Raw genomic sequence first — 26,269 nt, 5'->3', positions numbered from 1 at the left:
CAGCGTCCCCAGGGCGAAAGGCTGTCCCGGTGGCCCCGCCCAACTCCACTGAAGCCCCCTGCCTCCAGCCCATCCCCTGGACCACCCTGGGATCCGAGGGAAGCCCGAGGCACACTCACTCTGAGGGGCCGAGCATGGGAGATGCCACAGCACCCAACAGTCCCCAAAGGGCCATCGCAGTCCATGGCCCCTCCCGGGAAGAACCCTTCCCTCTGGATGAGGGCTTCATGCCAACGGGCGCCCCCCAGGCCCTCAGGCGCCTCTTCCAGCCAAGCGCTGGTCCCCGGGCCCCACACCAGTGGCCCTCCTGCCTCGCCCCCCAGATGGCCCTGCCCTCGTGTCCGGCCATCGCCCTCTCAGACGCGAGCCACAGCCAGGACGCAGGCTGAAGGCCCCGCCCGGCCCTCCTGGCTGCACGGGGGCCAGTCACTGAACGGCTGGGGCCTCGGTCTGCTCCAGCTGGCGGGTCGCTGGCCCCGGCCCCGCCATCTGTGGCCCGGGAGTGGGACTGAGCCTGGATGTGAGGGGCTCCGGCCGGAGCAGACGGCCCAGCCCCCCAGCTCTCCTGCACTGGCTTGAAGCCCGTCTTTTTTGCAACAAGGCTGGTGGGGGACAATGGCACTGTGTGTAATGACGGCTCCATACAGGCCTCAGTGGAACATATGTGCCCAGGGAGGTAGGGCCTGTTGTCCCATCTACAGAGGAGGAAACTGAGGCTCAGACAGGTGTAGTGACTTGCCTGGAGCCACCCAGCCAGCGGGCAGGGCCTCAGCTCAGCCCCCAAACATGCCTCTCCCCGCCTGCTTCACTGCGGGACCCGCTCCCTGGGGCCCCTGCAGAGTGGCCCCACAGGGGTGAGCAGGGCGGAAGCGGGCATGCCGCTCGGGGGGTGGAGTGGGGGTCTCCAGGCACCGAACCGGCACCCTCCCAGGCCCGGAAAGCGGGGCGTCCACCTCACCCGGACATGGGCAGCCACCTGCCTGAGCCCCAGGGACTACCAAGGACCTCGCCGCGGCATATGCCACACAGACCACGCACGTGAACATGCACACGCGTGTGTGCACGCATGCATACACGCAACACATGCATGCACTGCACACGCATCTGTGTAGGCACGCCATGCACAACATGCATGCAGACGAACGTGCACCCGTGACACGCGTGAAAGCGTGTGCGTGTGCGCACACAGGGCCGCGCGGGTCGTCTGAGGTCGCCACTCAATGTCCACGTGTCTAGCACGGTTGGCCTGAGGCCCCCTAGCTGGGTGCAGCCTCACGCAGGTTGGTCACAGGCCCCACTGGGAGGGCCAGAGCGGGGTGGACGGGGCTGGCCAAACGGAAAAAAACAAGATGGTAAGAAAAGAAAATTTTATTTCCAGTCTAAGAATTTATTACAAACAGTGTCAGATTTTAAAAATGCGCAAGGACAGCGGGAGCCGCCGCCAGCAGTGACGGTGACGCGGCGCGCCACGGGCGAGCCGCTGGCCCGGGCCGGCGGTCCCAGGCGCGGGGCAGAGCCAGCGGGTCCAGAACCGAGGGCCGCGGGCCACGCCGCCCACGGGGCGTCCGGAGTCGCAGGACGAGCACAGACCCAGCCACGCGGCTGCCCTTGTGCAGGCGAGGAGAGGACACGGCTGTGGGGGCGCCAGAGGGCGCGGGGTGCCAGGGGACCCGCGGGCCGGGCACAGGGCGCCCCCCAAATGCAAGGGACAGGCCTCCGGTCCTGCCTGCCGCCTTCCGGGGCTTCGCAGCTGGGCCTCCGGGCAGGGGCGCCCTGCTGTGCTGGCCACAGGGAGGCGACCCCTGGGCTGGCCTGCCCGCCCCGCGCCCGGGACTCTTCAGGCCCAGGGCAAAGCTGGTGCAGGGTGAGCCGGGAGGGGGCCCAGAGTCACGAGCCCCACCCCTCCCAAGTCCCTAGGCCTCCTGAGCCTCAGTTTCCTCCCTGTAAGACAGGCCACCTACAAGTACAAGTTCGAGAGGAGGCGAGGGACAGACGGGGAAAGCTGGTCACACACAGGGAGCCGCAGGGAGGTCCATCTCGAGCCCCAGTCCCTGGGACGCGGGTGGCTGGAGCGGCTGTGGCTAGCCTCGCTTTCTAGTGGGCGCTATGGCTGTGCTGAGGTGGGGGCAGGCCTGAAATGTGAGGGGCGGCTGTCCGGGGAGCGCAGGGGGCAGGGCGGGGCGAGCCAGAGGCTAGCCAGACTCAACACGACTCAGCACCCACCCGCACCCCAGCCCTGATGGGGCCTCAGGGCTCTGCCAGCCGCCTGCCTGCCCAGGGCGCATGTCCAGCTGCACCCGCGTCAGGCCTCCCAGTCCTGCGGGGCCCACGGGTGGCTGCAGCACCCTCCCTGCAGGCCCTGCCCCTCCGGCCGGCCGCCCTGCCCCCACCTACCCCCACAGTTGCCAGCATCACCAGCGGCAAAGGGTGCCCCTCTGCGGAGGCCCCCACCCCTTCCCGTCCTGTCCGGAGGGGCACGCCCGCCCCCTCAGGGCGGCCGCTCAGGGAGGAGGGTTTACCTTGAGTCCTCCACAGACCGGACACGCGGAAAAGGCTGGAGGAGCTCCCGCGTGGGGGCCGCCCACTTCCCAGGGCTCGCCGGGGGCCGGGCTGGGCGGTGCCTCGCTGCCCGGGGCGTCTGTCCCCTGTCCCCGCCTTCGCGCACCCAGCCAGCTGGAGGGACACGCAGCGGGCGTCGGGCCGCCCGAGTCCCCGGCCGCACTGGCCTCAAGGCCGCCCTGCGTGGCCGGCGTCTGGTCCCGGGGTTCCTGGCGCAGGCTGCGGGGCGTGTCGTAATGGGGCCGCAGGGCGCTGGGCACCTGGTACTCAGCTGTCCCCGGCGGGCAGGCACATAGGCTGGGCTCGGGCGCCCCGGCCGCCGGCGGCAGGCTGAGCACGGAGCCAAACTCGTTCCCGGCATGCCACACATCCAGGCTGCTGCCAGCAAAGGACGAGAAGCTGCCCGAGTAGGAGGAGTGGCTGCCGGTGGCGATGCCGCTGTCCGAGGAGCCCTGGCGGCCCACTTCCTGCAGCTGCCGCGGCCGCAGCGGCTTGGGCGGCCGCGAGGCGCCCGGCACGGCCTCGCCGGGGGCCCGGGCCGCCCCCAGCCCCGGCCCCTCCTGTGACGTGCTGGCTGAGGACGAGGACTGCTCCGGCCACGCGGCGAGCCGGCTGCTGGCACTGACGTCCGAGTGGCTGGCCTCCGACGACGAGCTGGACAGGCTGCGGTCGTCCCCTGGGAGGGAGAGCAGACCCGCGCTCAGCGTTCACGCTGTCGTGGGCCAGGGGACAAGGAACGAAGGCTGGGGGTCAGCCAGGGGTGGCCGTACCTCCGCCGCCCGGCCGGCCGCAGTGGGAGAGGAGGCTGAGCCGCTTCTCCAGCTGCAGGGCTTCCAGGGCCTCCTGGGCCCCTCGCTCCTCCGCGGGCCCCCCGGGGCCGGGGTCTGTGGCAGACAGGAGTCAGAAGGGGCAGACCCAGGCCTCTGCCCGCAGGGCCCTGGGCCACAGCCCTGGACAGCACAGCGAGCCCAGCACAGTCAGTGCCATGTGCGCCTTGGCCCAGCCCCAAGGCCAGGGCAGTGACACAGAGATCCCCTGGGAGCCCCCCTGCCCACACCCCGCCGCCCACACCTCCCGCACCACGAGGCAGCTGCAAGGCAGGATGGCGCCAGCAGAGGGCGCCGCAGCACCGCCCGGCAGAGCCTGGCGGCCAGGCTCTGGCACCGACCCACCTCCCTCCTCCCAGCCTGCTCCCTTGGGCTGCCCGGCTGAGCCTAGGAGATGGGGGGCCTGGGCCGCTGCTCGCCGCCCCCTGCCCAGGGGTCCCTGCAAGGGGACCGCGCATGGCCTCGCTGACCACCCGCTGTGTGGCCACAGGCCTCGGTCTCCCAGCAGGACAAAGGGCCAGGCCCTGCTTCGCTGGGGTGAGGGGACCGTCAGCCACCCTGGGTCTCTGTGGTGCAGAGGACCAGCCTTTGTTTCTCACAAGGCGGCTGGGCCTGGGTCCCCCAGGTCGTCCTCAAGGGAACATAGCTCACCCCGTGGGAGGAGGTGCCCAGCTAGCAGGGCCCCTGGCCCAGAGCTCTGCAGGATGGCAGCTCGGCCACAGCCGGGGGCGTGGGGACAGAATGCGGCCTGCTCCGTGCAGCCCTCCCCTGCCCCACTGTTCCAAGACCCCCACCAGGCTGCCTCACAGGGCGGCTTCCCGCCGAGCTCCGGCTTGGACGGAGCTGGTCCTGACTCCGCACAAGGTCCCTGTGACCTCGAGCCAGGCCCCCGGCCCACTCTGGGACACGGGGCTGCTCAGGTGTCTGGGAGCCTCTCCCCGACAGCCCCGCCCCACGGAGAAAGGGCTGCACCCTGGGAGTCTGTCTGCCAGCGAGGCCAGCGCCGAGGGCTTCTCAGCTGCACGTGGGGGCAGGGCAGCGGCCCAGGGACTCCCCCACGGACCACAGCCCGCACGCACCTGGGAGGACCGGCCGCAGCCCGCAGGGGCCCTTGGTCGGGGAGAGGCCCCGGACAATGCAGTCAAACAGGAAGCTGATCTGCTCCCCCTCTGCCGAGGACAGGAAGAAGACTCCGGCCCCTGCAGGGGACAGACGTGTCAGCCGGCCAGAGCACAGGTGGCTGGCACCCCCGCAGGGTGGCTCAGGGGCGGGAAACCTGAGCAGAGCCACAAGGCTGCTTGTCAGGGGTGTCCCCAAGCACCTACCTGGATGACCTCTCACGGCCCCAGTAACCCCACCGATCACACGCACGCGCGCGCGCACACACACACGTCCGGGCACCGGGCCACCTCGCTGTGTGACGGACAGGGTGGGACACAGGTCCCGCTGGCTGGTTCAGGCCCTGCCCTGACCTGCTGCCTCCCACGTCCCAGGACAGGATGAGCAGCCAGGGGGCTCCCGGCCTCTGGAGAAAGCCGGTGAGGGCGCCTCACGGCTCGGGAAAGCCCAGCGGCCCCCACACCTGCAGGCCCATCTGGGGGCAGGGCGCTGTGAGACCTCGGCCACGTCGGGCGCCCACAGCCGGCGTCCTCGCCCGGGGCTGTTGTGGGGGTGGGAGCGGGTGTGGGTGTAACGTGGGCCATGGCACCCGCCCCACGGAGACTCGGCCGCCGGGCCGGGCCGGCCAGCGTCCTGGCCCACCGCGCGGTGCACGGCCCCGGTCCTGGGTGGGACACGGGAGCCCACGCGTACACGTGCACGGCCCAGGCTGTGCCCAGGGGCGGCCACCCAGCGGGCCACCGCAGTCGGGGCACCTGGGGCCGCTGCCCGGGCAGGCGGCAGCCAGTGAGTCAGCAGGCCGCCCGCCCTCCCCGGCCGGGGTGAATGAAATCCCTCACCGCCAGTGAATGGTGCGTGGCCACGTGGGGCCGGGCCACCGCCGTGGCCTCACCGCACAGGAATGCGGGGCCCTTGCCCTCTGCCTGCTGCCCAAACAAAGGCACCCGCCCGAGTGGACGGTGCCCGGGGGCCGGGCGGGGCGGGCAGGCTCCACGCTGGGCCTGAGCCCCGCTGCTCCCGCCGAACCCCACACGCGGCACTGCCCTGCACCACGGGCCCGAGGGAGACGCAGCGCCCTCCAGCTGTGGGAGGCTCATCCAGGCGACACCCCCAAAGCGGGGCCCGCTTCTTTAGAGACGAGGAAACCGAGGCCCAGGGAAGTGGACTCGCTGAGCCGGCCACGAGGCTCGCCACCCAGCACGGCCCAGAGGGTGGCCCTGCCGGCCAGGGCATGCCAGCGGAGAACTGTGCCGGACCCCGGCCGGAGGGGCGGGGCGGAGGGCCTCTCGCAGCGTCCCCGTCCTGGCCGCCACCCACCCCGCGTGGCTGTCAGGCCCACCGGCTCCCGCAAGGGGCCAGGCACGTCGTCCCGAGCTCACAGGCAGCTGGCAGAAGCCACAGCACAGTCAGTCCCCCGACTATAAAAAACCACATTACGAGGGGGGCGGAGCCGGCGGCATTCCACCAGGGCAAGTGCCCAGTGTCACGCTCCCCAAGACTCAGCCCGCGGCTGAGGCCTGGGGACGCCGCCGCCACCCCCCACACCGGCCAGGCTGCCCGCAGGGGCTCCCTGGGGGGCGCACACGTCTCACACGGCCTGGCTGCCCGAGCCTCATGACAAGGCCTTGCAGGACGCGCCGACCTCGCGCTGGCCCGGCGGCCTCCCCGGCTCCCCAAGGGCGGGGTCCCTCTCGCCCCACGAGGACCCGTGTGGTGCAGTGGGGCGGCGGGAACAGAGGCGCAGGGCTGGCCCCTGGCCGCCCGGCTCACACTCGCAGCGAGACCCCAGAGGGCGGCCACCAAAGAGACACTTGGACCTCGGCGCCCCAGGACCAAACTCCCCGCACTTGGGTGCGGGATGCGGCTCGGCCGCCGCTGTCCTCAGAGGCCGCGTCTGAACCACCGTGGCCTCAGTGGGGCTGGGTGAGCGGCCAGGCCACCGGCCGACCGCGGCTGCACCTCGCGTGGACGTCTAGGCCCCCGTCTGTGAGTGGGGGGATGCGCAGGCCTCGCAGGCCCGGTGTGAGGGCGCGGGCTAGCACGGCGGACCCGGCAGGGTGGCCCTTGGGGTGGCAGCTGCCCCCGGCCCTGTCTCTCCCTGGCCTGGCTGTCCCCGGTCATCTCCCTGGACACTCAGCGCCCAGAATCACTCTGGTCTGCAAATGGCATGGCAGCCACAAAAGGATGACAGATTCCGGGCCCCAATGCCACCCCAGCAGGAACTTCGAGCAGAGAGGCGAAGGAGACCGCAAACTTGCCAGGAACGTGGCAGGTGGTGTTAGACCCACAGAGGGGCCTGGGCTCCTCACGCAAACCCGAAACGGTCCCTACTGAGTGCCACGATTCACCAATGTCCCTCCTGCTGCTGGGTGCAGGGGGATGGGGCCTGGGCACAGGCTGCCCGTGGGCACAGCGCCCGAACCGAGCTGCCCCTGGGGGGCCTCTGCCCCGCCCCTCCCCGCCGCCCTTTCAATCACCACCTCCTTAGGCCTGAACCCGCAGGCCCCGCCCCGCCCCAGCTGCTCGGCCACGTCCCACCTCCTCGGGGCCCCACCTCAGTCCCCGTCTGCACCCTGAGGCCAAAGTTACCGCCTGAGCACAGATCTGCTGGTGGCACTGTCCTGCTCCAGGGCCTTTGATGGCCCCCGTGGCTCTGGTCCCGAGTACCCACAGCACCCACACCGGGTCCCGAGTACCCACAGCACCCACACCGGGTCCCGAGTACCCACAGCACCCACACCGGGTCCCGAGTACTCACAGCACCCACACCGGGTCCCGAGTACTTACAGTACCCACACCTGGTCCCGCCTTCGAAGATGAACCCATTGGGCACGGCCCCATAGCGCCTCAGGTCGGACAGCTTCCACTGGCCCGCGACGGCCGGAGGGACGTCCCTGGCCACCACGAGGACGTCGTTGCAGAGGTGGAGGGTGGCAGGGCCACTCTCCAGCTTGGTGCCGGGAGCGACCGTCACACGGAACCTGTGCACTGAGAGCCGGGGAGGGAGCGGGGGGGTCATGGGGGCGGGCGGACGGGCCACTCCTGGCGTCGGCTCCGGGGGGCGGCACTGCCCGGCCCCGAGGCCGGCCCTGGGCAGCCGCCCCGTCCAGGCGCATCTGGCCGTGGTGGCTGTTCCTGCCCGGCCCGTCCTTCGGGAACCACCTTTGTTCCAGGTGGGCCAGTCGCCCTGACCACCCCTCCCCACGTGAATGGACGACTTGGTTCCAGCTCCTCACGGAGGCAGCCGACAATGCCCTGGGTGGGGGTCCCTCTTCACGGAGCACCCCCCTCGGGAAACAGCCTGCCGCGGTGGCCGGTGTGGCCGCATGTCACAGACTGGGGCTCAGGGAGGCCAGCTGGTGGCCAGTTCGCGGAGTGCCTGGGGTCTGCCTCGCAGCCCGGCCTGGCTGCAGGGCCTGGCCGGGGTGCATGGGTGCCAGCAAGCCCATTCTCATGTGCTCGTTGTGATTTCTATCAAGGCACCAAGAGAGCAGGCCAGCTACTTCCGTGAGAGAAGGGAGCTGTGCCCGAGCCAGACGAGCCGGCAGAACCCCGCCTGGGCGGCCGCGCGGGCTCCCCAGCATGCCCCCCACGGAGCACGGGGCCTGGGGCCTGCTCAGGAGGGAGCAGCTGCCGTTTCCAGCCAAACTGGGGTGAGCAAGAGGGCGGCATCCTCCGTCTGCCTCCTCCCAAGCAGGACCCCGAGAGCACTGCCCCCCTCCCCGGCCCTCCTGCCCGGCTCAGGGCACAGGGCCTGCTACACGTCCTGTGGGAGACTCAGAGGGGCAGTGACCCTCTGACATTTGCCCCTTCCCACCCGGCTCTAGGCTTGGGTAGCCAGGTCAGGGAGCAAAGGGCAGCACTCTGGAAGGTCACTCTGCGTAGATAGCCACCCGCTTCGGTTGAAGGCCCTCACCCTCGCCGAGCGCGTAGCGGATCCGGGCGTCCCAGGCGCACATGGCCTCGCGGGTGTCGAAGCCCAGCATGACGGCCTGCGACAGGCAGACGATGGCCAGCGTGTGGGCCAGGCCCTCGTGCGGCAGGCCGGCGTCCAGGCCGCAGATGTCCTCCAGCATCAGGCTGCTGCGCTCCCGCAGGCCCTTGGCCCGCTCGCCCCTGTCCTTGTAGACCAGCATCAGCAGGCAGTCTGCGGGCGAGCACAGAGCCTGGCCAGGGCGTGCGCCCCTTCCCGCCACACGCGCACCCCCCCCCCGCCCCCGGGTCTCCGTGTTCCCAAGGCGTGACTGGCCTCCAGCCCTGGGGAGCGGTGAGGCCCGCTGGACTGGGCCTTGGGCCCCACTGCAGACCCGACACAAGCCCCGGCTCTCCCCCGTCGGCAAGGGACGCGCCCGAGTCTGGGCGAGCCAGGCCTGTCCTCAAGTTCAACGTCACGATTGCCGGCCCTGCTACCCCAGCCAAAGCCAGCAGCCACTCTCCAGGGGCCCGTCCCAAACGCGGCTGCACCCCACTGCACCCCACCGTGTGGCCCTGACCCATCCCGTCTCCTCACTCATCCGCCCGCCCCCACCCCGCCCCAGGCCCGCTCCGTGGTGGAGGTGCAGCGTTAGGGGGCCCAACGCGATGCCAGAACATGGATGTGTGAGAACCCCGAATGCCAGTGCAGGCTCCAGACGTCCCGTCCCAGGCCACGCGGGAAAGGCCGGAGGCCGCGGCGCCTGCCGGGGACGTGGGGGAGGGGCGGCGTGGTGGCCTTCCTCCTCAATGCTGAAAAGCAGGCCCCGCGGACCCCAGGGCGAGCTGAATCCTGAGCGGACGTGACTCAAACGCTAACTCTGAGTCCGGACGAGAACGAGGCACCGTGGTTTGCTCCCGGCCCCGCCCAGTGCCTCGGACCACGGCCTGGGCCTCAGAGCGAGGGGCCTCAGCCACAACGAGGCCGGGGTCCAAAGACCCCCGCCCACTGCTCACCGCGGCCCTGTGGCCTGACGGCGGGCATAAACTAATGGTGACTGGGTCTCGGCAAGTGGGTGACAGTGACGGGGGCTTCGCTTCCTGCTTAAAACCCTGCCCTTTGTGTTTGAAATGCTCACATCGGAAAAAAGCACAGATGCTCCCAAACGGAGGGAACAAGCCCCGGAACCCACAGAAACCCGTCTGAGGGTCCCAGGGTGTTCTCTCCCTAACATGGCCCCGTGGAGGGGGCCAGACCGACCCAGGAAGAAGGCGTGAAAGGCACACGTCACCATGGAAACATCAAGCTGTCAGCAGAGGCCAGAGGGAAGCCCCTGAGGGAGGCGCAGCTCGCAGGAAGAGCCACAGGAAAAGGCTGAGGCGGCTCGAGACACACGGCCACTTCCTGTGCCCCTCGCCCCGCAGCAGGCTCTAGCCTCTCACGGCGGTCATTCCCCTTGGCTGTCTGTCCCTCGTCTATTTGCTGTCTCCCACCCGGAGGTGAGCTCTGCATGGTGACAGCCCCATCGATGGCCTGGCTCAGAGGAGGGTGAGAACACCATGTCAAATGAAAGACCATCGCTTTAGGCATGGCCTGACCAGCAAGGCAGAGCCTGACTGTCCCCTCCTTTGTTCTAGGAGTTATGCTCCCAGTAATACAGCCAAGAGCAAGATCGACAAACATTTCTATAAAGAGCCAGACGGTGACAGTTTTCAGCTTCATGGGCTGTGCAGTCTTGGTCACATCTACTTACTTAACTGCGAAAGCTGCCAACGGCATGTAAGCGAGTGGCTGGTTTCCAATAAAACTTTATGACAGAAGCAAGCGGAGGCTGGATCTGGCTCGGGGCTGGGGTTTGCCGACTCCTGGTGTAGAGTCGTTGCCATGACAGCCGCCACGCTGCCCCGGAGCTCCTCCCGCCTTCCTGGCGGGAGCAGGTCCCTGTCCTGAACATGTGCACCTGTCGGGCTCCCCACTGTGCCGGGCAGGCCCCAAGGACCCCGAGAGGACCCAGCGGGCCCAGGGCTGAGGGGGCACAGTCAGCCTGGCCTGGCCTGGGGGCGAGGGAGGAAGTGAGGGAGTGGGTGTTGGGGCAGGAAAGGCAAAGGCCCTGCGGGCAACATGCACCCTGCAGAGGACCCCGCTCCCTGCAGGGCCACGTAAGACCCCGCGCTGGGCTGCCCCCCGAGTCCCCCCACCTCCCAAGGCCCTCGTTCTGCTTGTGAGCTCAGGGCCAGGGACTCCCCAGAGGGGACCATGGAACTTTCAGCCGGAAGGACCCGGCCCAGCAGCCCCACCGGGAACAGCATCGTGCTGGAGGGAACAGCCAGTGAGAAGGCCTGGAGGCAGGCCCGAGGGGCCGGGCCGGCACGGGGGGCTGGGAAGAGTGACCCAAGGTCCGGCGATGGGTCAGCAGGGCCGGCGAGCCAAGCCCAGCACCTCATCCCCACACACCAGGGAGGCCCGAGGGCTCTCAGCAGAGGACCTGGCCTGGCCGCGCGTGGACGCTGGACGTGGACGCAGCAGAGGCCTCCGGGCTCTGGGGGAGGCACCTGCAGAAGAGGGGCCCAGGCTCCCGGGGCTCCCAGTGACCATGGAGACCGCCTGGAGGGCCCCTTCCCCTGCCCGCCTCACAGGCCCCTGGTGAGCACTGCGCAGGGCTGAGGGGAGGAGGGGGAAGGGGTGCGGGGGAGGGAGGCCTGGGGAGGGGTTGCGGGGGCGGGACCAGGGTGGGGTGCTGTCCTGGACGCGTGAGCCCCATCGGACACGTGTACACGCAGGGGGCTGGATGCAAAAACAGCCCGGGAGTCGCGAGCCCTCAAAAGCGTTTGCAGCCGGTCGAGTGGGGAGGGCTCCGTGGGGGGCCTGTACGAGGACGGAAACACCCACGGGACTCAGCCAGAGCCCGAGACAGAGGCCAGAGGGGCAGCAGCTGGATCTGGCCCTCAGAGGTCACAGTGACCTTGAGGCAGCATCTTCAGGAAAGCAGCCTAGGAGCGGCCCCAAGCAGCTGGGGCTGGGGTCCGCGGACCCAGGGTCTGCGAGTGCCTCGGGCCACAGCCAGGACGCACCGTCCGCCCCGCGGCCAGGCCCCTCGGTGACCCCATTCGGGAAGGACGCACGTGGAGAGCCACATGGGCATGGGTGGGAGACCCAGGTCCACTGCTGGCCGCCCAGGGCAGGGCCACTCAGGGGCTTGCAGAGGATTCACCCAGGTCAGGGCGAGCGGCGGCAACTCCCAAGCCTGAAGCAGGGTTGTGGGAGGCCCCACGGGGACCGGAGGGCTGGCCACTGCCACGCCCGGCCACAGGCTGCCTGCCCGGCCAGGACCCAGACGTCACACCCACTCCCGTGGGGCACTGATGTCGGCAGTCAGGAGGTGCGACCTGAGACCACCCGGGACCCACCTCTCAGCAGAGCTGACACCGTGTGGGGAGGGCATGGACTCCGGTCCTGGGCCCAGGGGCTTCACGCTGCCCACGGTGCTGCGGGGAGCGGCCAGTCGCACCCAGCAGGTCCCAACCCTGCTGGGCTGCAGGTGAGGGACCCCGCCCTCCTGGGACTCGGCACTGACCCTGGCAGAGACAGAATGCACGGTGGCCGTGCAGACCCCGGCTGGCCCTGGGCGGCAGGAGGCGGGAGGCCGTCTGCACAGGACTGCTTGGTCTCCAGGCCTCGGCCCTCTGCCCATCATGACCCATGGCCTGGGACTCGGGGGTCCCTCCTGGTGGCTTTCCTGTGCTGGGCGATGTCCCCAGGCAGCCCGCACGGGGCGGGATGTGGTGAGGCAGGACCCCTGAGCACCGTGTCTCTGTCCGAGAGCCGCCGGCTGCTCTGCGAGTGCCTCTGGACACCCCATCTGCCGGCCTCACCCTCTGGCCAGCGTGCTGGACGCCCCCTCCCACTGTCCTAAGCCCCAGCACAGGGAGGAAGAGAGAGGCTGCCCAGGGTCGCTTGAGGTGGGCCCCAGACCAGGGAAGGGCCCCAGACGTGCACTCTTTGGCCAGGTCACAGGCCGCGACCCCGAGGGACACACCACTGAAGCGCGTACCACTAGGGACTCACCCCTTCCCTCCCCAACGGCGCTTCCCGCCCCCTCGCTGACCACGGCTTGTCCTGTGAAGCCTGGTGAGGAAATACCCCAACAGGATGAGGCCCCCTCGGCCCGCCCGGCCCGGCGCCTCGTGAGTGTCCTCGTGGGCCCTCCGGGAAGGACGTGACCATTAAGTGCAGGGTCCCAGGTTTTCCGCAGCAAGAAGGCAGGTGGCAGCCTCTGTCCTCGCCACACTGGGGACCTGGGGCGTCTTGGCCGTGAGGTCCTCCAGGACGTGGGCCTGCTCCCCCCAGAGCTGAGTCCCCCCGGGGGGCTGGGGCCACGGGCAAGCGGGGCCGCACCCGCAGGCCCAGGCTGCCCCAGCGCTGGGACAGTGGCTGGGGGGGGGGGCGCGAGGGTGTCGGCGGCCTCTGGGCAGTGGGGACGGGCTGCCCGGAGGGGAGCTCAGCGTGACGGCAGGGGATGCGGGGCAGTGGGCTGGGACTCTGCCCCGGCTCCGGCGTCTGTGAGCTGACCGCAGTCCTCAGCCAGCGGTGGGTGTTCCGAGGCGCTGGGTACGGGGACGGGAGATTGTGGGTGCAGGGCTCAGAGGGGCTGTCAGCCCAGAGGGGACAGAACGTGTCCCCCACCACCCTGATCCCCTCACCCGGCCCCTGGCCTTGGCGGCTTTTCGATCACAGACTCCTGGGCACATGGCAAAGCGAGGACACACGATGACTCGCGGGGTTGGGGACCCCGCAGGTGCCCCCCAGGACGGAGCTCACCTCCCAGGGGGCTCTCTGATGCTGAAAGGAGCCCGGAGCCGGCGCTGCAAGCCACACCCCCACACGGGGACCAAGGCCAACCCCAGGGCTGCTGTGCCAGAGGGACACCCGTCCCAGGCACCACACAGGCCCCAGCCCACCAGGGACCCACCAAGCGGCACCGAACCGGCAGCCAGCCCTGCCGCAGCCACAGCTGGCCGAGGCCCCTCCCTGTCACCGTGGGCCTTTGTCTGCGCTGCCGCTGCCCTCTGCCTGGCCAGCGTCTCTCCATTCCCTCCCTGCCTGCCAGGGGCCCCGTCTCCCCGCCCCTACCCACTCTCCCAGTCGCCCCCTCCCTCCCCGGCTTCCCCAGAACAGGGACCCAGCAACACCAGGCACAGGCGCCGAGCCTGGAAGACTGGGTGACGGAGCCCGCATGAGCCAGGCCCTGGGAGGGGCGCCCAGTCTGAGACAGGCGAGTGTGTGGGCGGCCAACCGCTGGCCCTTGCCTGCCACCTGGAGGTGCTCGCACCGGGAGGGGAACAGGGAGGGGGCCCCCACACCCTCCCTGGGAAATGACAGCCACCCTGGGCGTGCCTGAAGACGGTGGCGGCCCCACACGTGCGGGGCAGCATCCCTCACGGACCCCGGGGGCCTGGGCCGGCTCCCGGACACCTGTCTCCATAACAGCTGCGCCCCGGGGCCCAGCCTCCCCGCAGCTCCCCAGCCTCTCGCTGAGGAGGAAGATGCCGGACTTCCGGCCCGCCGGCCCCCTCCCACGCGGGGCGCCCCCACACAAGGCACGCTCCGCTCTGCTCAGGCTCCGATGCCCCGCCGCCCCCGCCGCTGCAGTCGGGCAGGGTGTCCGGGCGCCGGGTCAGCGCAGCCCGGACCCCCGCGGCGCGTCTGGGTTGGGGACAGCACTGCGCCCCGCCCCCGCATAACTTTCTGGGTGCTCCCGGGCGAGAAGGGGGAGGGGCCCCTGCGGGCCCCGCTGCCCCCGCGGCGCACGGCGGCCTGTCTGCCCCGCTGCAGGGGGCTCCTCGCCAGGGCCGGGTCCGCCGGGGCGCTGCCCCCTGCGCGCCGCCCGCGGAGGGGTCCCGGCGTCCGCGGCGGGAGGACGCGAGTCCCCAGCGCTCTCCGGTTACCGCCCGCGGCCGCGGCGCCGCCAGCTATTTCGGGGAGCTGGCCGAGCTCCGGGCCCGCTGAGCGAGGGGGCCGCCGCCCCGCTCCCCCGGCGCCCCCGCTCGCGCCGCAGCCCCGCGCCCTGCTCACCTGCCACCGGCGACGGCTTGCGCAGCACCAGCCACCTACTCTTCCACTGCGGGGACAGAGGGGGCGTGAGCAGCCGCCCGCGCCCCGCGCCCGCCCCGCGCCCGCCGCGCGCCCCCACCTTCTTGCCGTCCCGCAGCTTGACCTGGCCCTCCACCAGCGCCGCCTCGGTCATCTTCGGTCATGGTTCCCGCGCGCCCGCCGCGCCTCTCCCCGCCGCCCCGCGGCCGCCCCAGCCCAGGGTCACTTTCAAAATAGCTCCGGGAGGGCCCTGGGCCGGGCCAGAGGGCGGGCCGCGGCGGCGGGCGGGGCGTCCGCGGGGTGCGCGCACTTCCCGCCGCGGGCCCGCCGCCCCCGTGGCCGCGGCTGTGGGGACAGCCCGGCGCCCGGGGTCACCTGAGGCCCCCTCTGGAACGAGGCACCGTCCCGGCGCCTGGGGGGCTGGGAGAGGGGGCTCCTCTCTTCCAAAAGCAAAGAAAACCACCCAACACGGAAGGGACGCTCCTGCGTCCCTGTTTCCCAGTTTAAAGTTTGTATTCGAGCAGCCTGGCTCTACCCTGCACACCTGCGCGCCCAAGGCTGTCACCAGGCACCCTTATCAACAGAGGGGACCCCAGCCAGGACGTGGCCCCATCCCCCATGGGCTCTCTGCCCCTCCCCCGTCCCCACTCTCCAGGCAGGGTGGTGGAGGGGGCCATTCCCATTTCCTGAGGCATGGACCCCCCCCCCCCCTTGGTGCAGCTAGCTACTACGCACAGTGTCCGGTCCCCTCCAGCCTGGCCAAGCGCTGTCCCACTGGCCCACCGGGTGCCCGGGGCCAGGAGGCGCTGCGCTGCTCTGTAAAGGTCCGGGGAGCCCCTTCCTGGCTGGGGGAGGGGTGGCTCTGAGCTTCTGGGTTCCCCTCCCCTGCCCTGCAGCTCGGCTTCCTGTCCCCGGCCCTCCCAGAGTCCAGGGAGTTTGTGGAACTCGGGAGGGCTGCACAGTGGACGTCCTCCAGCACCCATGTGGCGGCAGGGGCCAGCGCCCCAGAAAAGCGGCGGGCAGCAGTGCGCCCCACTCAGGTCCCCCTCACGGGCTGAGACCTGGCGGGGGGCGGGGAGAGGGCAGAGATGTACAGTGTCCTGTTAACCAGGACTCTGCAGGGACGCTGCCCCGCGGAGCTGCGTGTGTGAGTGCTCACGCTAGGCCTCAGGGCTGGGTCATGCCACTCACGGAGGAGGGAGGGGGCGCGGGTGTCAGGTCTCACCGCCAGGGCTGACCCATGTCATCTGAGACTGCGAGGCGTCCCAGCCCAGCAGCCCGGTGCTGGGTGCCGAGGGCCAGGCCCGCCCCCTCGCCGCTGTCCCTGGGGAGGCTGATGCCCGGGGATGGCTCGCTGGTAGCTGATGCAGAGCAGGGTCGCGCCAGGCCCAGAGGCAGCTCCGTGTCTCCTGAGTCTCCCCCACCCTGCACCCCCATCACCTGTGCCGCCGCCAGCGCCAGCCGCTGTCCCCAGAGCAGTTGCCCGACCACAGATCCTCATTCATGCTGCCCACACATCCCAGGGCCCCACAGACCAAGACAGCCGGCTCGGAGCCGGGGGGTGGCTGGGGGCTTGGCCGCAGATACATCCGCCGACACAGGCGCCTGGCACTTGGTCATTCCTGCCGGGAGGAGCAGGCCTGCTGCATTCCTTAGGGTTGGCCCTGACCCAGGCTCCCGCCACGCCTGGCAGCTGCACCTGCTCCCACATTGGCCCCGGAAAACGGGAAAACGCGGCTGCGGCGAAGACAGTCGGCTCCTCCTCCCCCGCAGAGCCCCCGAGGCTGCTGAAAGGCGGAGGGCTGGCTGCCGGGCTGCCACCCCCGACGCTGGGTCGGCTCCTGGGCTCTGAGCCGCCTTCCTGCTGCGGAAGCAATGCTGTGTCCCCCCAAGCTCCTGCTTTGAAGCCCAGCCACCCTGCCCCCCGCGCGCGCACGCGCGGCTGCGTTAGGAGGCGGGGCCTGGGAGAGGCAGCCAGGTCACGCGGGTGGAGCCCCAGGACGGGATTAGCGCCCTTGTTAGAAGGACACGTGAGGACACGGCAGGAAGGCCGGCGTGTGCACCCCAGCAGCCGGCACCCTCCGGGCCCGATCTCCGATCCCAGCCCCCCGTCCGCGGTGCCTCTGTTGCCGCGGCCGGCACTGGGACGGCTCCCCGCGGGCACAGCCGGAGGCGCTGCGGAGGTGGCGGGAGGAGCCTCTGGCCACTGGAGCAGCACGAAATTCGCGGGAAGAGTGTCAGGCCTTGGGCACAGCCGGGCGGGGGGCGGGGCACCAGCGGGAGCGACGGGTGGGCAGCTGCCTCGCTGCCGAGACCGACGCCACCGGCCCTGCAGCGCCGCACGCTGGCCCCGGGGGCACGGGGCCGGGCTGCCGCCTCCGGGCTGCACCGCGGACTCCGCACGGCCGTGGCCGCCGCTGCCACACAGCCCGCCCTGCGGCGACACCGCGCTTCAGCCTCCGCGTCCTCTCCCGCCCGAGTCACCACGAGCCCCAAGAGGAAGCATGCGCCTGAGGGACTTTCGAACTTCCCGCGGGCTTCGCAAGGGGGTGGCTGCGGCCGGGGGTGGCCGGTCTCGCCCCCGCCGCGCGTCGGGGTTCTGAGTGTGGCTGGAGAAAAACACGTGCCACCCAGCCGTGACGAGCACCGTGCCCCGTGTCCCCCCAAGTCGTTCTTTAATTCATGTTCCTGCCCCCCCTCAGGGGGGGCCAGAGGAAGGAGAGCCGGACAGCGGTGTGTAAACGGACGTGATGACCGCCACTCCCGGGCCCAGCCACTCAGGACGGCGAGGTCGGCCGGACACCAGGCAACCCGCGAACGCGGGTCGCCCCCTAACAGACCGACACTCTGCACTGTGGGAGGAGGGTTGGGGAGCTCGGCCAGGCGAGGGGCGTGGTGGCGCTGGGGGGTGCGGTCCCGGGGGGCGGGGCGCAGGCCGGGGCGGGCCTGGGGGGAGGCTGGGCAGCGCAGCGGGACAGGCAGGGTGGCTGCGTTCTCGGGAACATCTTTATTGCCTGCACGCAGGGGCCGGCTCGGGAGCCCCATGCCCCGGGGGGCTCAGGAGGGCTCCACAAGCCGCTTAGGGGGCCAGATCCGATCGCTGATCCAGTCCACGTAGTTGGCCACGCGGGTGTAGACGCCCGGCTTGTTGAGCTGCCCGCAGCCGTCGCCCCAGCTGATTATGCCGTAGAGGTAGGACACCCCGTTCTTCTCGCAGGCCAGGGGTCCCCCAGAGTCCCCCTGCGGCAGGGGCACCGGTCGGAGCTGGGCGCGGGCTTGGGGAGACCCACGGCTCAGCCCCTCGGCACCCAGAAACTGCCCCACCGTCCCACCCCTGGCCTCCCTTACCTCTACCGAGAAAGCCCTGGAAGACACCTCAGACCCACCCCTCTGACGCAGGGCTCCCCGGGGCCTCCCGGGCGACTCCCTGACAGCTCGATGGAAGCTCGACGGGACCAATGGCAAAGGTGTTTACTTCCAAGTGAGGCAGGTGTCCCGCCCTCCTGGACCTCACACCTCACGGATGGGAGGCCCGCCCCTCCCGGACCTCACACCTCCTGGACGGGAAGCCCACTCCCGCTGCTGCTGTGACAGGTCTCGCTGTCATCTCCGGCACACACTATACCCCCAAGCGCACCCCGCTCCAAACGCCCTCCTCACCCCCTGGCGGGCTCCTGCCCACACCTCAGGACAAGTGCGAGCGCCCCCTCCTCCGCGAAGCCCGTCCCCGCAGGTACACATGGTCCAGCGTCACCCTCACTGCCCCAATCGACTCCCTTGCCACACGTGAGCTGTGTGACCCGGGAGAGCGACTGGTCCTCTGCAAGCCTGTCCCCCGGCTGCGAGCTGGGAATGAGGTGGCCCCTCCCCTACGAGCTGGGAATGAGGTGGCCCCTCCCGGAGCCCCCGTCGGCACTGCCCGTTGGGTCTGACGGACCGCGCCTGCTGGGAGGACTTTGGGGGAAAAGGGCCTGGCCTGCGGGCTCACCCGAACGGCCCTGCCCTTGGCCGGATGGCTGGGACACGCCGGGCTTTGTGACCCAGTCCTTCCCTGGACCTCAGTGTCCCTGTTCCTGTGAGGGGTGTCCCTCTGCCCCACTGCGGGGCCTTTGGCAGTGGCCCGGGGTGCGCTCTCTGTCCTGGCCCCTGCTGGCCCCGCGGGGCGGGGTCCCCTCCGAGGCGGCAGGTCTGAGGCTGGGGCTCACCTGGCAGGCATCGGACTTGCAGTCAAAGTATCCGGCGCAGAGCATGTTGGGGCTGATGTCCGCCCCATATACCTCGGGGCTGCTGCACTTGTGGTCGGCCACCAGGGGCACCAGCGCCTCCTGCAGGGTGCTGGAATAGTGGCCCCCGTCTGCGGACACGGACACGGGGCGGTCAGCGGGGCGAGGCGCCCATGGCCGGGGCCCCTCCCGGCACCGGGCCGGCGGGCTGCTCCCACCCCCGCTCACTCTCGTCCTGGTGGCCCCAGCCCGCAATCTGGCACTTGTGTCCGGTGGGGAAGGGGGTGCTGGGCTCGGGCAGGCAGATGGGCTGGACGAACTGGGAACGGACTGCACAGCGGTCCCCTTTCTTCTTCAGCCGGATCAGCACTGGGCCAGGAGGAGGCCAGAGGTCAGCATGGGGCGTGCAGGTCCGCGATGGACAGAGGGCGGCCGCTGAGTTACACCAGGGTGCAGCTCCACTGGGCAGGGCCCCGAAACGCCGGCCGTCCAGGGCCCCGTCTGCTAGGCCGAGGCCGCTCCGCCACACCCGGCACCCTGCCACCGTGCCCCGGACCCCCTCCCTCCCGCCCGCCCCCAGCCCGTCTCCCGGCTCGGGCCCGGGGTGCACAAAGCGTAGGGTCCCCGCCCGCCGCGCCCCGCCGCGTCCCGTGCCTCACCAAGGTCGTGGTCACTGGGGCTGAACACCGAGTACAGCGGGTACGGGACGTACTTCTCGACCTCAAACGTCTGTGTCACGTCCGTCGTGCGGTTGAAGAAGTGCTGGCCCAGGACCACCGAGACGCTCTCCCTGGGGGGGCTTGCAGGGGAGGGGCCGGTGGCAGTCCCAGCCCGCCTTCCCCGCTGGCCCTGGTCCAGACCCCCTTGGGCAGCACCCGCTCCCGGCTCAGAGCCTCCCTTTTCCCATCTGCTGCGTGTGGGGTCACTCTCACCCCGACTGGGCCCTCCTGCCCTGGGCTCCACCTCCAGGCCACTGTGGCACTTTGGCCACTCGGCCCTCCTAGGCCTCAGCCCTTCTAGAAAATGGGCTCCCTCACCATGGAGAGCCGATGCCCAGCACACAGCAGAGTCTGGCGGCCCCACTCCAGGGCAAGGCCAGAGCTGGGGGCCCTGGGGTTTCCCCAGGCAGCCTCCCCGGCGGATGGCCAGTGAGCGCAGGGCTAGAAACACCCACGCCTCGAGGGGCACGAAGGGGATCCCTGCTTCTGCCTTTTGTGTGGCTGAGGTGCAGGCCCCTCCTGTGAGGCCACCTGGAGGGCCGAGAGCCTTGCGCCAAGCCACGGCTTCCTGCCATTCCACACCTGTCCTGTTCCTCCCACCTCCACAGCCCCCCCCCCCCAGCTCGGCCCCTCCCAGCTGCTCCCTGACGCGGGAGGTGGATGCCTGCTCCCCTCCCCCAGCCTCTTACCGCCCCTGCAGGTAACAGTGCAGGGCAGGACCTGTGCCCACTGCCCGCCCACATGCTGTAGTCCCTGGAGTGACCACTGGGAGCTCACTGTCAACCCCCCCCTGGCCCCCCCCCCCCCCGCCCAACCCCAGCCTCTGATCCCTGGGACACCGCTGTCAGGCCCGTCCCCTCCCACCTGGGCCCCCAGGCCGGGCTCCTGTCCCCATCAGAGCGATGGGTGCAGGGGAGTAGCAGACCTTTTCTGCTTTGAGCCCCTGGCCCCCCCGGGGTGTGGTGGTCCGTCTATACCTCTGAGCCCCCCACCCATAGCTGCCAGATCCGACCCGCCTTCCCTGCCCAGTGCCCGCGGGCTGGGCGGGGCCTCCGAGTCTCTGCGCTCCCCCGCGCCGCCTGCGCGATACTAGCGTGGTGGGCAGCGTCGGGTGAGGGTCTGCGCCCATCACCCCTATTGCGCACGCGCAAGCGCTGCCCCTCTCCTCCTGGGGCCCCCTCCGCCTCAGCCAGAGCCCGGGGCGGGGACGGGGCGGGGACGGGGCGGGGACGGGGCGGGGACGCGACGGGGTGGGTCTTTGCAGCCTTCGAGCCCAGCACCTGCTGAGCGCTGAGTCTTACCTGAGTCAAAGGGGCGACGCGGAACGGGAAGCCGAAGGACCGAAGGATGGGGCTCACATGGGTAGGCGGGGAGACGTGGGGACACGGGGGGGGGGACGGTTTGGTGGAAGCGTGTGACACAGGCAGGTGGGGGGAGGGGAGAAGGGTGGGGGTGGAGAGGTGCTGAACGGACGGGTGGCGGATGGGTGACGGGTGCGCGGGGGCGCGTGGAGCGTCCGCGGGATGGCGTGGGGGGTCCGCTCACCTGTGGGAGAAACAGTGGGCCGCAGACACCACCCAGCAGGTGTGCACAAGGCTGCCGGCGCAGAAGCTGTTCCCGATGTAGATGGCGGCCAGCCAGGGGTGGGAGCCGGGCAGCGCGGACGAGCCGCCCACGATGCGAGGCCGCAGGAAGCTCCTCTTCTTGTGCCGCCGGCCGCACGTCTGGCGCCCGGCGGGCGCGGGCGCGGGCGCGGCCGTGGGCGCGGGCGCGGGCACAGGCAGGGTCAGCAGGACATTGGGGAGTGTGTGCTCAATTCTGAAGAGGGATCCTGGGGGCACAGGCTCCTAGTCACACCCCCAGGGCTCCTCCTGGAGCCCCAGGCTGGTAGTCTTCCGCCGGCCCCGGCCCCGCCCGAGGCAGCTCGTCCGGAAGGGAGTTCAGGGTTCGAACCGGCTCTGCCCTCGCGGGCACAGGACTGCCAACCTGAGCCTCAGTTTCCCCATCTTTGAGGGTGGGGAGAGCCCAACCACAGGCTCATGGGGATCCGGGTGGTCCTGCACACCTGGCAGGTGTGCATGTCACTCCCAGCAGCCGGGGACCCCAGAGCCAAGCCCAGGTGGCCAGACAGCAGGCTGGCTTCGTGGGGGTCCCACTGCAGCGGCACCCGCAGGACCTCCCACTGTCCGCCCTGCGGACACTTCGTCTCTGGTGGCCTTCCCAGCATGCTTCAGGCCGGACAGGCACCACCCCCACGACCTGGTGCCTGGCCTGCCTCTGACCCCTGGTGCCAATCACCGCATGGCCTTGGAGCAGCCCAGCCCCCGTGAGCCTCAGCCTCCCCGTCTCTCAGATGGGCAGAGGTTCTCCAGAGACGGGACCGGGCGTGGGTGGGGTGGGCCGCAGGGAGCAGCACTGCGGCCTCGGCGGGAGGTGGGCCACCAGCTGCACGCACCGCAGGGTGCCAGGCGGCAGTACTCCCACGAGAGGGCTTGGTCCTTCAGCACGTAGCACCAGGGCTTCTCGTCCTGGTCCGGGTTCCTGGGTGGTGGAGGCAGGTGGGGGCTGTGGTACGGCCCCTCACAGAGGGAAGGGGCTGGTCCTGCAGGTGGACACGGTGGCCTTGGGCCCTGGGGGCCTGACCCCTGGCCCGGCTTTCCCCACCCGGGCAGAGGGGTCAGGAGCCCCGGGCCGGCCAGGGAGGGAGGCCTTCCCCCAGGACGACCCTGCCCGCCCCGAAGGAGGCGGCCTGGGGCGGGCCGGGCCAGTGCTGACCGGCAGTAGGCGTGGGGGCCCAGGCCGAGCAGGGCTGCGGCGTCCACCGAGTCCACGTGCAGCTCCTGGTACAGCAGGTCGGAGTTCCAGGCCAGGCAACTGAGGCCCGAGGCCGCCGTGCTGGCCACACCCCGGTACTCAGTGCCACTGCCCGTGAAGCAGCGCTGGGCAGGCACTGTGGGTGGCATGGCGTGCTGTGAGCCCGGGCCGGGGCCCCCCGCCCAACGCCGACCCCGCACGCTGGGGGCAGGGCGACTCACCAATGTTGCAGAGCCGCCCGGCGCGGCCCGGGGGACAGGCACATACTGTGGTCCCGGTGGCCACTATCAGGTGGCAGGTGCCCCCGTTCAGGCACGGGCTGCTCAGGCAAGCTGGGGGGAGGCGCAGAGCTAGGCCTGGGGCCTCCGGGGACCAGACGCATGAGACCGGCCCGGGGCGAGCCCCTCCCCCTCAGGCAGGACAGGGGCGGGGACACCCGGCAGGACGCCTCTGGACTTGCCGCCCCCCACCCCGTTCCCGGCCGCGGTGCACCTGTGTGGCGTGTGTCCTCGCACTGGACGCGGCCCCCGGCACACTCGCACTGCTGTGGCCGGCCCCGGTGCACGCGGGCCCAGCGGTCCCCCTCCTCCATGTGCTCACGGCGGGTCTCGTCGAAGCATTTCTCTGGGGGTCGTGCCGTGAGTCCCCAGCTGCCCGCACGCCGCCGCCCCCATGCAGGCCGCCCAGCCCCTCGCGGGGCAGGACCTGGCCCGGCCCCGCGGCCCCGCACCCCGCTCACCCACGCTGCAGTCCTTGCCGGTGAAGGCCACGGGGCAGGTGCAGTGGTGGGACTCGGGCGCCTGAGTGTTGGTGCACGAGCCCCCGTTGCGGCAGGGGCTGGAGGCACAGGGGTCCGCGGCAGCAGCTGGGGATGCGCAGGTCACACCCCGTGACCCCTTGCTGGCCACAGTGCCTCCACCAGGCCCGCACCCTAGAGACACCCCTTCTGGGGTCCTTGGGGTGCGGGCGCCCAGGAGGGGGTGCAGGTCTCCCCCGCCTCCCACCCCCTCGCCCCGCTCTCAGACCTCGGGTAAGGCGGCTTCTGGCTCTGCAGCCGGCACCTTGAATCCTGACACACCGCGTCAGGCATCACTGTCCCCGCATGTGCCCTGGGACCCTCCGCGATCCTGGTAAACAGGGCTCCCAGCCCCGCGCCCCGCGGACCTCACCGCCAGTCCTCCAGTGCTACCGCAGGGCCGGGCCTGACCGCCAGGGGGCGCCTTGGTCCCAGCAATGGCCAGAGCAGCGGCAGGCCACCAGAGGGGGCAGGGTCGGGCCTGGGAGGGGGTCCCCTGCACTCCTGCAGTCCCCTGGGCTGACGGCACCCCAGGCCTGCAGTGGGATCAACCCCGGAGCCCCCTCCCGCACGCAAGCAGGACCCCCTCCTTGCTCTGGGTCAGCCCTGTCCCCCTGACCTCTGTCCTCCTGAGCACATCGCCCTGATGCTCCCCAACTCACCCAGACCTCCTGGGCCCTCTTGGGGCGCGAGGGTCTGTGCGCAGTAGCCCCAGGCCCTGTCCCGGTCATAGTTGTGGGTCGTGGCACACCTGGGGGACACGCGGCTGTGACTTGGGGGCGCCCACCCCAGACCTGCCCCTCACCTGCTCCCTGCCGCGGGCCAGGCTTTCTGGGGCAGGGCCGGGGACCGGGGCTGGGGGGCCCCGGGCCGGGGTGGGGCTGCGGCCGCGCTGCCCGCCAGGACCCACCACTTCCTGTGGGCGCTCCCCATGGACGTGCAGGAATGCAGCAAGCGCCCGCCGTAGCGGAAGGGGAACCTGCAGGGCCGCCCGTCCTCGGTGAGCACTGCGGGGGAGGCGGCCGGCGTCAGGGGCTCCCGCGCGGGGCCCCCGACGCCCCACGCTCCTCCCAGCCCGCCCGTCCAGGTGCAGCCCGCCACCTCCCCCAGGAAGCTGCCTGACCCACCTGGGCTTCCGAGGCTGGGGCTGGAGGCGGCCACCCCGGGCGGCGAGGTGAGTTCCCTCCCCTGGGGGCCCCCTGTCTCTGGAGTGCTCCCGGCTAGGGTCATGGGGGCCGCCAAGGCCACAGTGGTTGTGGGGGTCCCGGGGGTCGCCGTGGCGTTAGGTTCTGTGGGATCCCTATGGTTCTAGGAGGAGCCGAGAGGACGAGGATGGTGACAGCTGCAGTGTGGGACCGGCCCCCGCATGCTCGGGCCCCGGCGGGGCGGCCGGGGGCAGCCCTGGGCCTCAGACTCCGTATTTGGGCCCTCGGTCTTGAAGTAGGGCCCAGGGGAGCACTGGCTGTCCTGAGGCCTCCGCTGGGCCTGCTCCCTCCCGTCCTGCTGAGCCCAAGCAGCTGGATGGGGCTGGCTCCGCGTCCACCCAGACAGGGCCCATCGCCCCTGGGCTCGAGTCCGGGGGGTCTGCCCTGGGGCCTGGGCGAAAACAGTGGTGAGACCCTCAGAGGCTGGAGGGAGGGGAGTGGCCCCCATGCTGGTGGGTGGGGGGCCCAGCTAGCTGGATCCTCAGGGCTCCCATTCCCCAGGCCAGCCCGGCCTCCCCTGAAGGCCAGCCTCCACCACGTTGAGCCCCTGCCCCCTCCCCGCTGCCCATGGCCACCGTGCAGTGGGGCGGTGCTCACCCGGCCAGCCTGGGGGTGGGCCCCGAGAGGCGCCAGCAGCAGGAGCAGGAGCAGGGACAGTCCAGGCAGGGGACAGGGGCCGGGGACCCAGGCCCGGCACCCCATGGCTCCTCCTGGGCTGCCGTGAGGGGCGGCAGGAGGCAGGAGCAGAGCCGCCAGGGCAGGTGGGGGTCAAGGCTGCCGGGCAATGATTAACTCGCTGCCTCCCATGTCCCCACATCCACTGCCCTGCCAGGCCCAGAGGGCCCGGCCGCCCTCTCTGCCTCGGCCGCACTGGTCCTGGACCTCACAGCTTCCTCAGGTCTAAGCTTAGAAGCCACCTCCACGAAGTCTTCCAGGATGACGTGGCGGCCAGGGGCCAGGAGTCCAGCTTCCAGTCCCCGCTTGGCCACAGGACTGGCCGCTGTCTATCGGTGAACTCTCCGTGACCAGAGCAGCTCCGAAGGCTGAGCTCCTTCGAGGGCCCAGGCCTGGGGGTGGTGTGCTGGCCCCAGGGCCAGCACAGGTCAGGCGGAGAGAGGGGGTGGTGTGCACTGGGCTGAGCGCTGCAAATCATGACCCAGGGTGGGGACTTCCGCCTCCCCTCCCAGGATGAGCCTGGAGTGGGGGCCCTTGTGGGGAGCAGAACTGGGCGGTGGGGGGGGCAGGACCAGAGCTGCCCCTCAGTCCCCTCCCTGGCAACCTCTCCTGGACGCCCTCTCCGGTTTCCAGCAGAGTCCTGGCCAGGCACCCAGGGGCCACCACAAAGACCTGGCTCGGGGCCTGCCCAGGTGTGAGAGCGCCCGTCTGAACGGGGTGGGGGCACCGCCCCCGGAGGCTGCTGCAGCAGCCGCCCCTCCGGCCCGGAACGCAGGCCGGGGCTGCAGGCGGCGCTGCCACCGGGACCAGGGACCCCGCCTGCAGTGCCTGAGGGGCCACCGTTCCCGTGAGTCAGCCGGAGTGCCTGCCGGGGGCCGGGGAGGCTGGCGCCACACCCGTCTTGCTGTGTCCCGTCTCCCTGGGCCCTCGCGTCCCCGTCCGTGCAGGGAGAGGGAGCAGGCGCTGGCGGTGCCGACGCCTCCCCTGGACCCCGGCTCGGAGCACTGGTCACTGGGCCTGCTTCCTGGAGGCATCCGGAACCCCCCTGCGGCCTGGCTGTGGGCTCTCAGGCCTCAGGCCCCCTCTGCCAAACCTGACAAGACTCCGACGGGGGAGAGGAATGGGGCCCCCTCCGTGTTCAGCTGCGTGACTTTGGGGTTCCGCCGAGGCGATCCGGGCCGATGGCACCGTCACCATCTGCTTCAGCCCCAAACCATACAGTGGCCCTGCCCCTGCCCCGTACCCATCCCCTCTTGACTCGGCCCAAGCTGTTCTCCGAGCAGACTCGCTCCAGCCTCAGGGCCATTGCACAGCCTCTTCCCCGGGCCG

The 26,269-nt window shown here is 70.9% G+C and overlaps 2 protein-coding genes across 11 annotated transcripts; both read right to left on the bottom strand.

Moving 5' to 3' along the window:
• Nucleotides 1–1,352: 1,352 nt before the first annotated feature.
• On the bottom strand, nucleotides 1,353–18,838 carry DOK7 (docking protein 7). Of its 10 annotated transcripts, none has more exons than XM_036227448.1 (7): nucleotides 16,208–16,407; nucleotides 14,491–14,536; nucleotides 8,422–8,652; nucleotides 7,293–7,493; nucleotides 4,466–4,585; nucleotides 3,330–3,443; nucleotides 1,353–3,235 (listed from the first exon to the last, which is right to left on the bottom strand). In XM_036227448.1, the coding sequence occupies exons 1-7, from the start codon at nucleotides 16,217–16,219 to the stop codon at nucleotides 2,502–2,504; spliced, it is 1,458 nt and encodes a 485-aa protein (XP_036083341.1). In that variant the 5' UTR covers nucleotides 16,220–16,407; the 3' UTR covers nucleotides 1,353–2,501. The 10 variants fall into 10 exon arrangements, with proteins under 10 accessions (XP_036083341.1, XP_036083344.1, XP_036083345.1 ...); XM_036227451.1 differs by lacking the exon at nucleotides 16,208–16,407 and adding an exon at nucleotides 15,949–16,193; XM_036227452.1 differs by lacking the exon at nucleotides 16,208–16,407 and adding an exon at nucleotides 15,244–15,942.
• On the bottom strand, nucleotides 17,471–25,320 carry HGFAC (HGF activator). The gene is made up of 14 exons (XM_016124224.2): nucleotides 24,863–25,320; nucleotides 24,188–24,368; nucleotides 23,971–24,067; nucleotides 23,723–23,811; nucleotides 23,004–23,129; nucleotides 22,757–22,888; nucleotides 22,486–22,596; nucleotides 22,226–22,400; nucleotides 21,906–21,991; nucleotides 20,996–21,281; nucleotides 19,391–19,530; nucleotides 18,960–19,100; nucleotides 18,714–18,862; nucleotides 17,471–17,748 (listed from the first exon to the last, which is right to left on the bottom strand). The coding sequence occupies exons 1-14, from the start codon at nucleotides 24,965–24,967 to the stop codon at nucleotides 17,566–17,568; spliced, it is 2,001 nt and encodes a 666-aa protein (XP_015979710.2). The 5' UTR covers nucleotides 24,968–25,320; the 3' UTR covers nucleotides 17,471–17,565.
• Between the last annotated feature and the right edge of the window lie 949 nt (nucleotides 25,321–26,269).

The sequence above is a fragment of the Rousettus aegyptiacus genome, unplaced genomic scaffold (assembly GCF_014176215.1).
Source record: "Rousettus aegyptiacus isolate mRouAeg1 unplaced genomic scaffold, mRouAeg1.p scaffold_m13_p_10, whole genome shotgun sequence".
In the NCBI taxonomy this organism is placed as follows: domain Eukaryota; kingdom Metazoa; phylum Chordata; class Mammalia; order Chiroptera; family Pteropodidae; genus Rousettus; species Rousettus aegyptiacus.
The sequence above is the reverse complement of the archived record's forward strand: the minus strand, read 5'-3'. Positions and strand labels throughout refer to the sequence as shown.

Coding starts and splice junctions, on each gene's coding strand:
- DOK7 (XM_036227446.1), bottom strand. CDS start 14,662: ATGACCGAGGCGGCGCTGGTGGAGGGCCAGGTCAAGCTGCGGGACGGC. Junction 3,444..4,465: donor GCTGCGGCCGGTCCTCCCAG/GTGCGTGCGGGC, acceptor TGTCTGCCACAG/ACCCCGGCCCCGGGGGGCCC. Junction 3,236..3,329: donor CGGCCGGCCGGGCGGCGGAG/GTACGGCCACCC, acceptor TCTCCCTCCCAG/GGGACGACCGCAGCCTGTCC.
- HGFAC (XM_016124224.2), bottom strand. CDS start 24,967: ATGGGGTGCCGGGCCTGGGTCCCCGGCCCCTGTCCCCTGCCTGGACTG. Junction 23,812..23,970: donor GGGAGCGCCCACAGGAAGTG/GTGGGTCCTGGC, acceptor CGTGTCCCCCAG/GTGTGCCACGACCCACAACT. Junction 17,749..18,713: donor GCAAGTCCGATGCCTGCCAG/GTGAGCCCCAGC, acceptor CCCCTGCCGCAG/GGGGACTCTGGGGGACCCCT.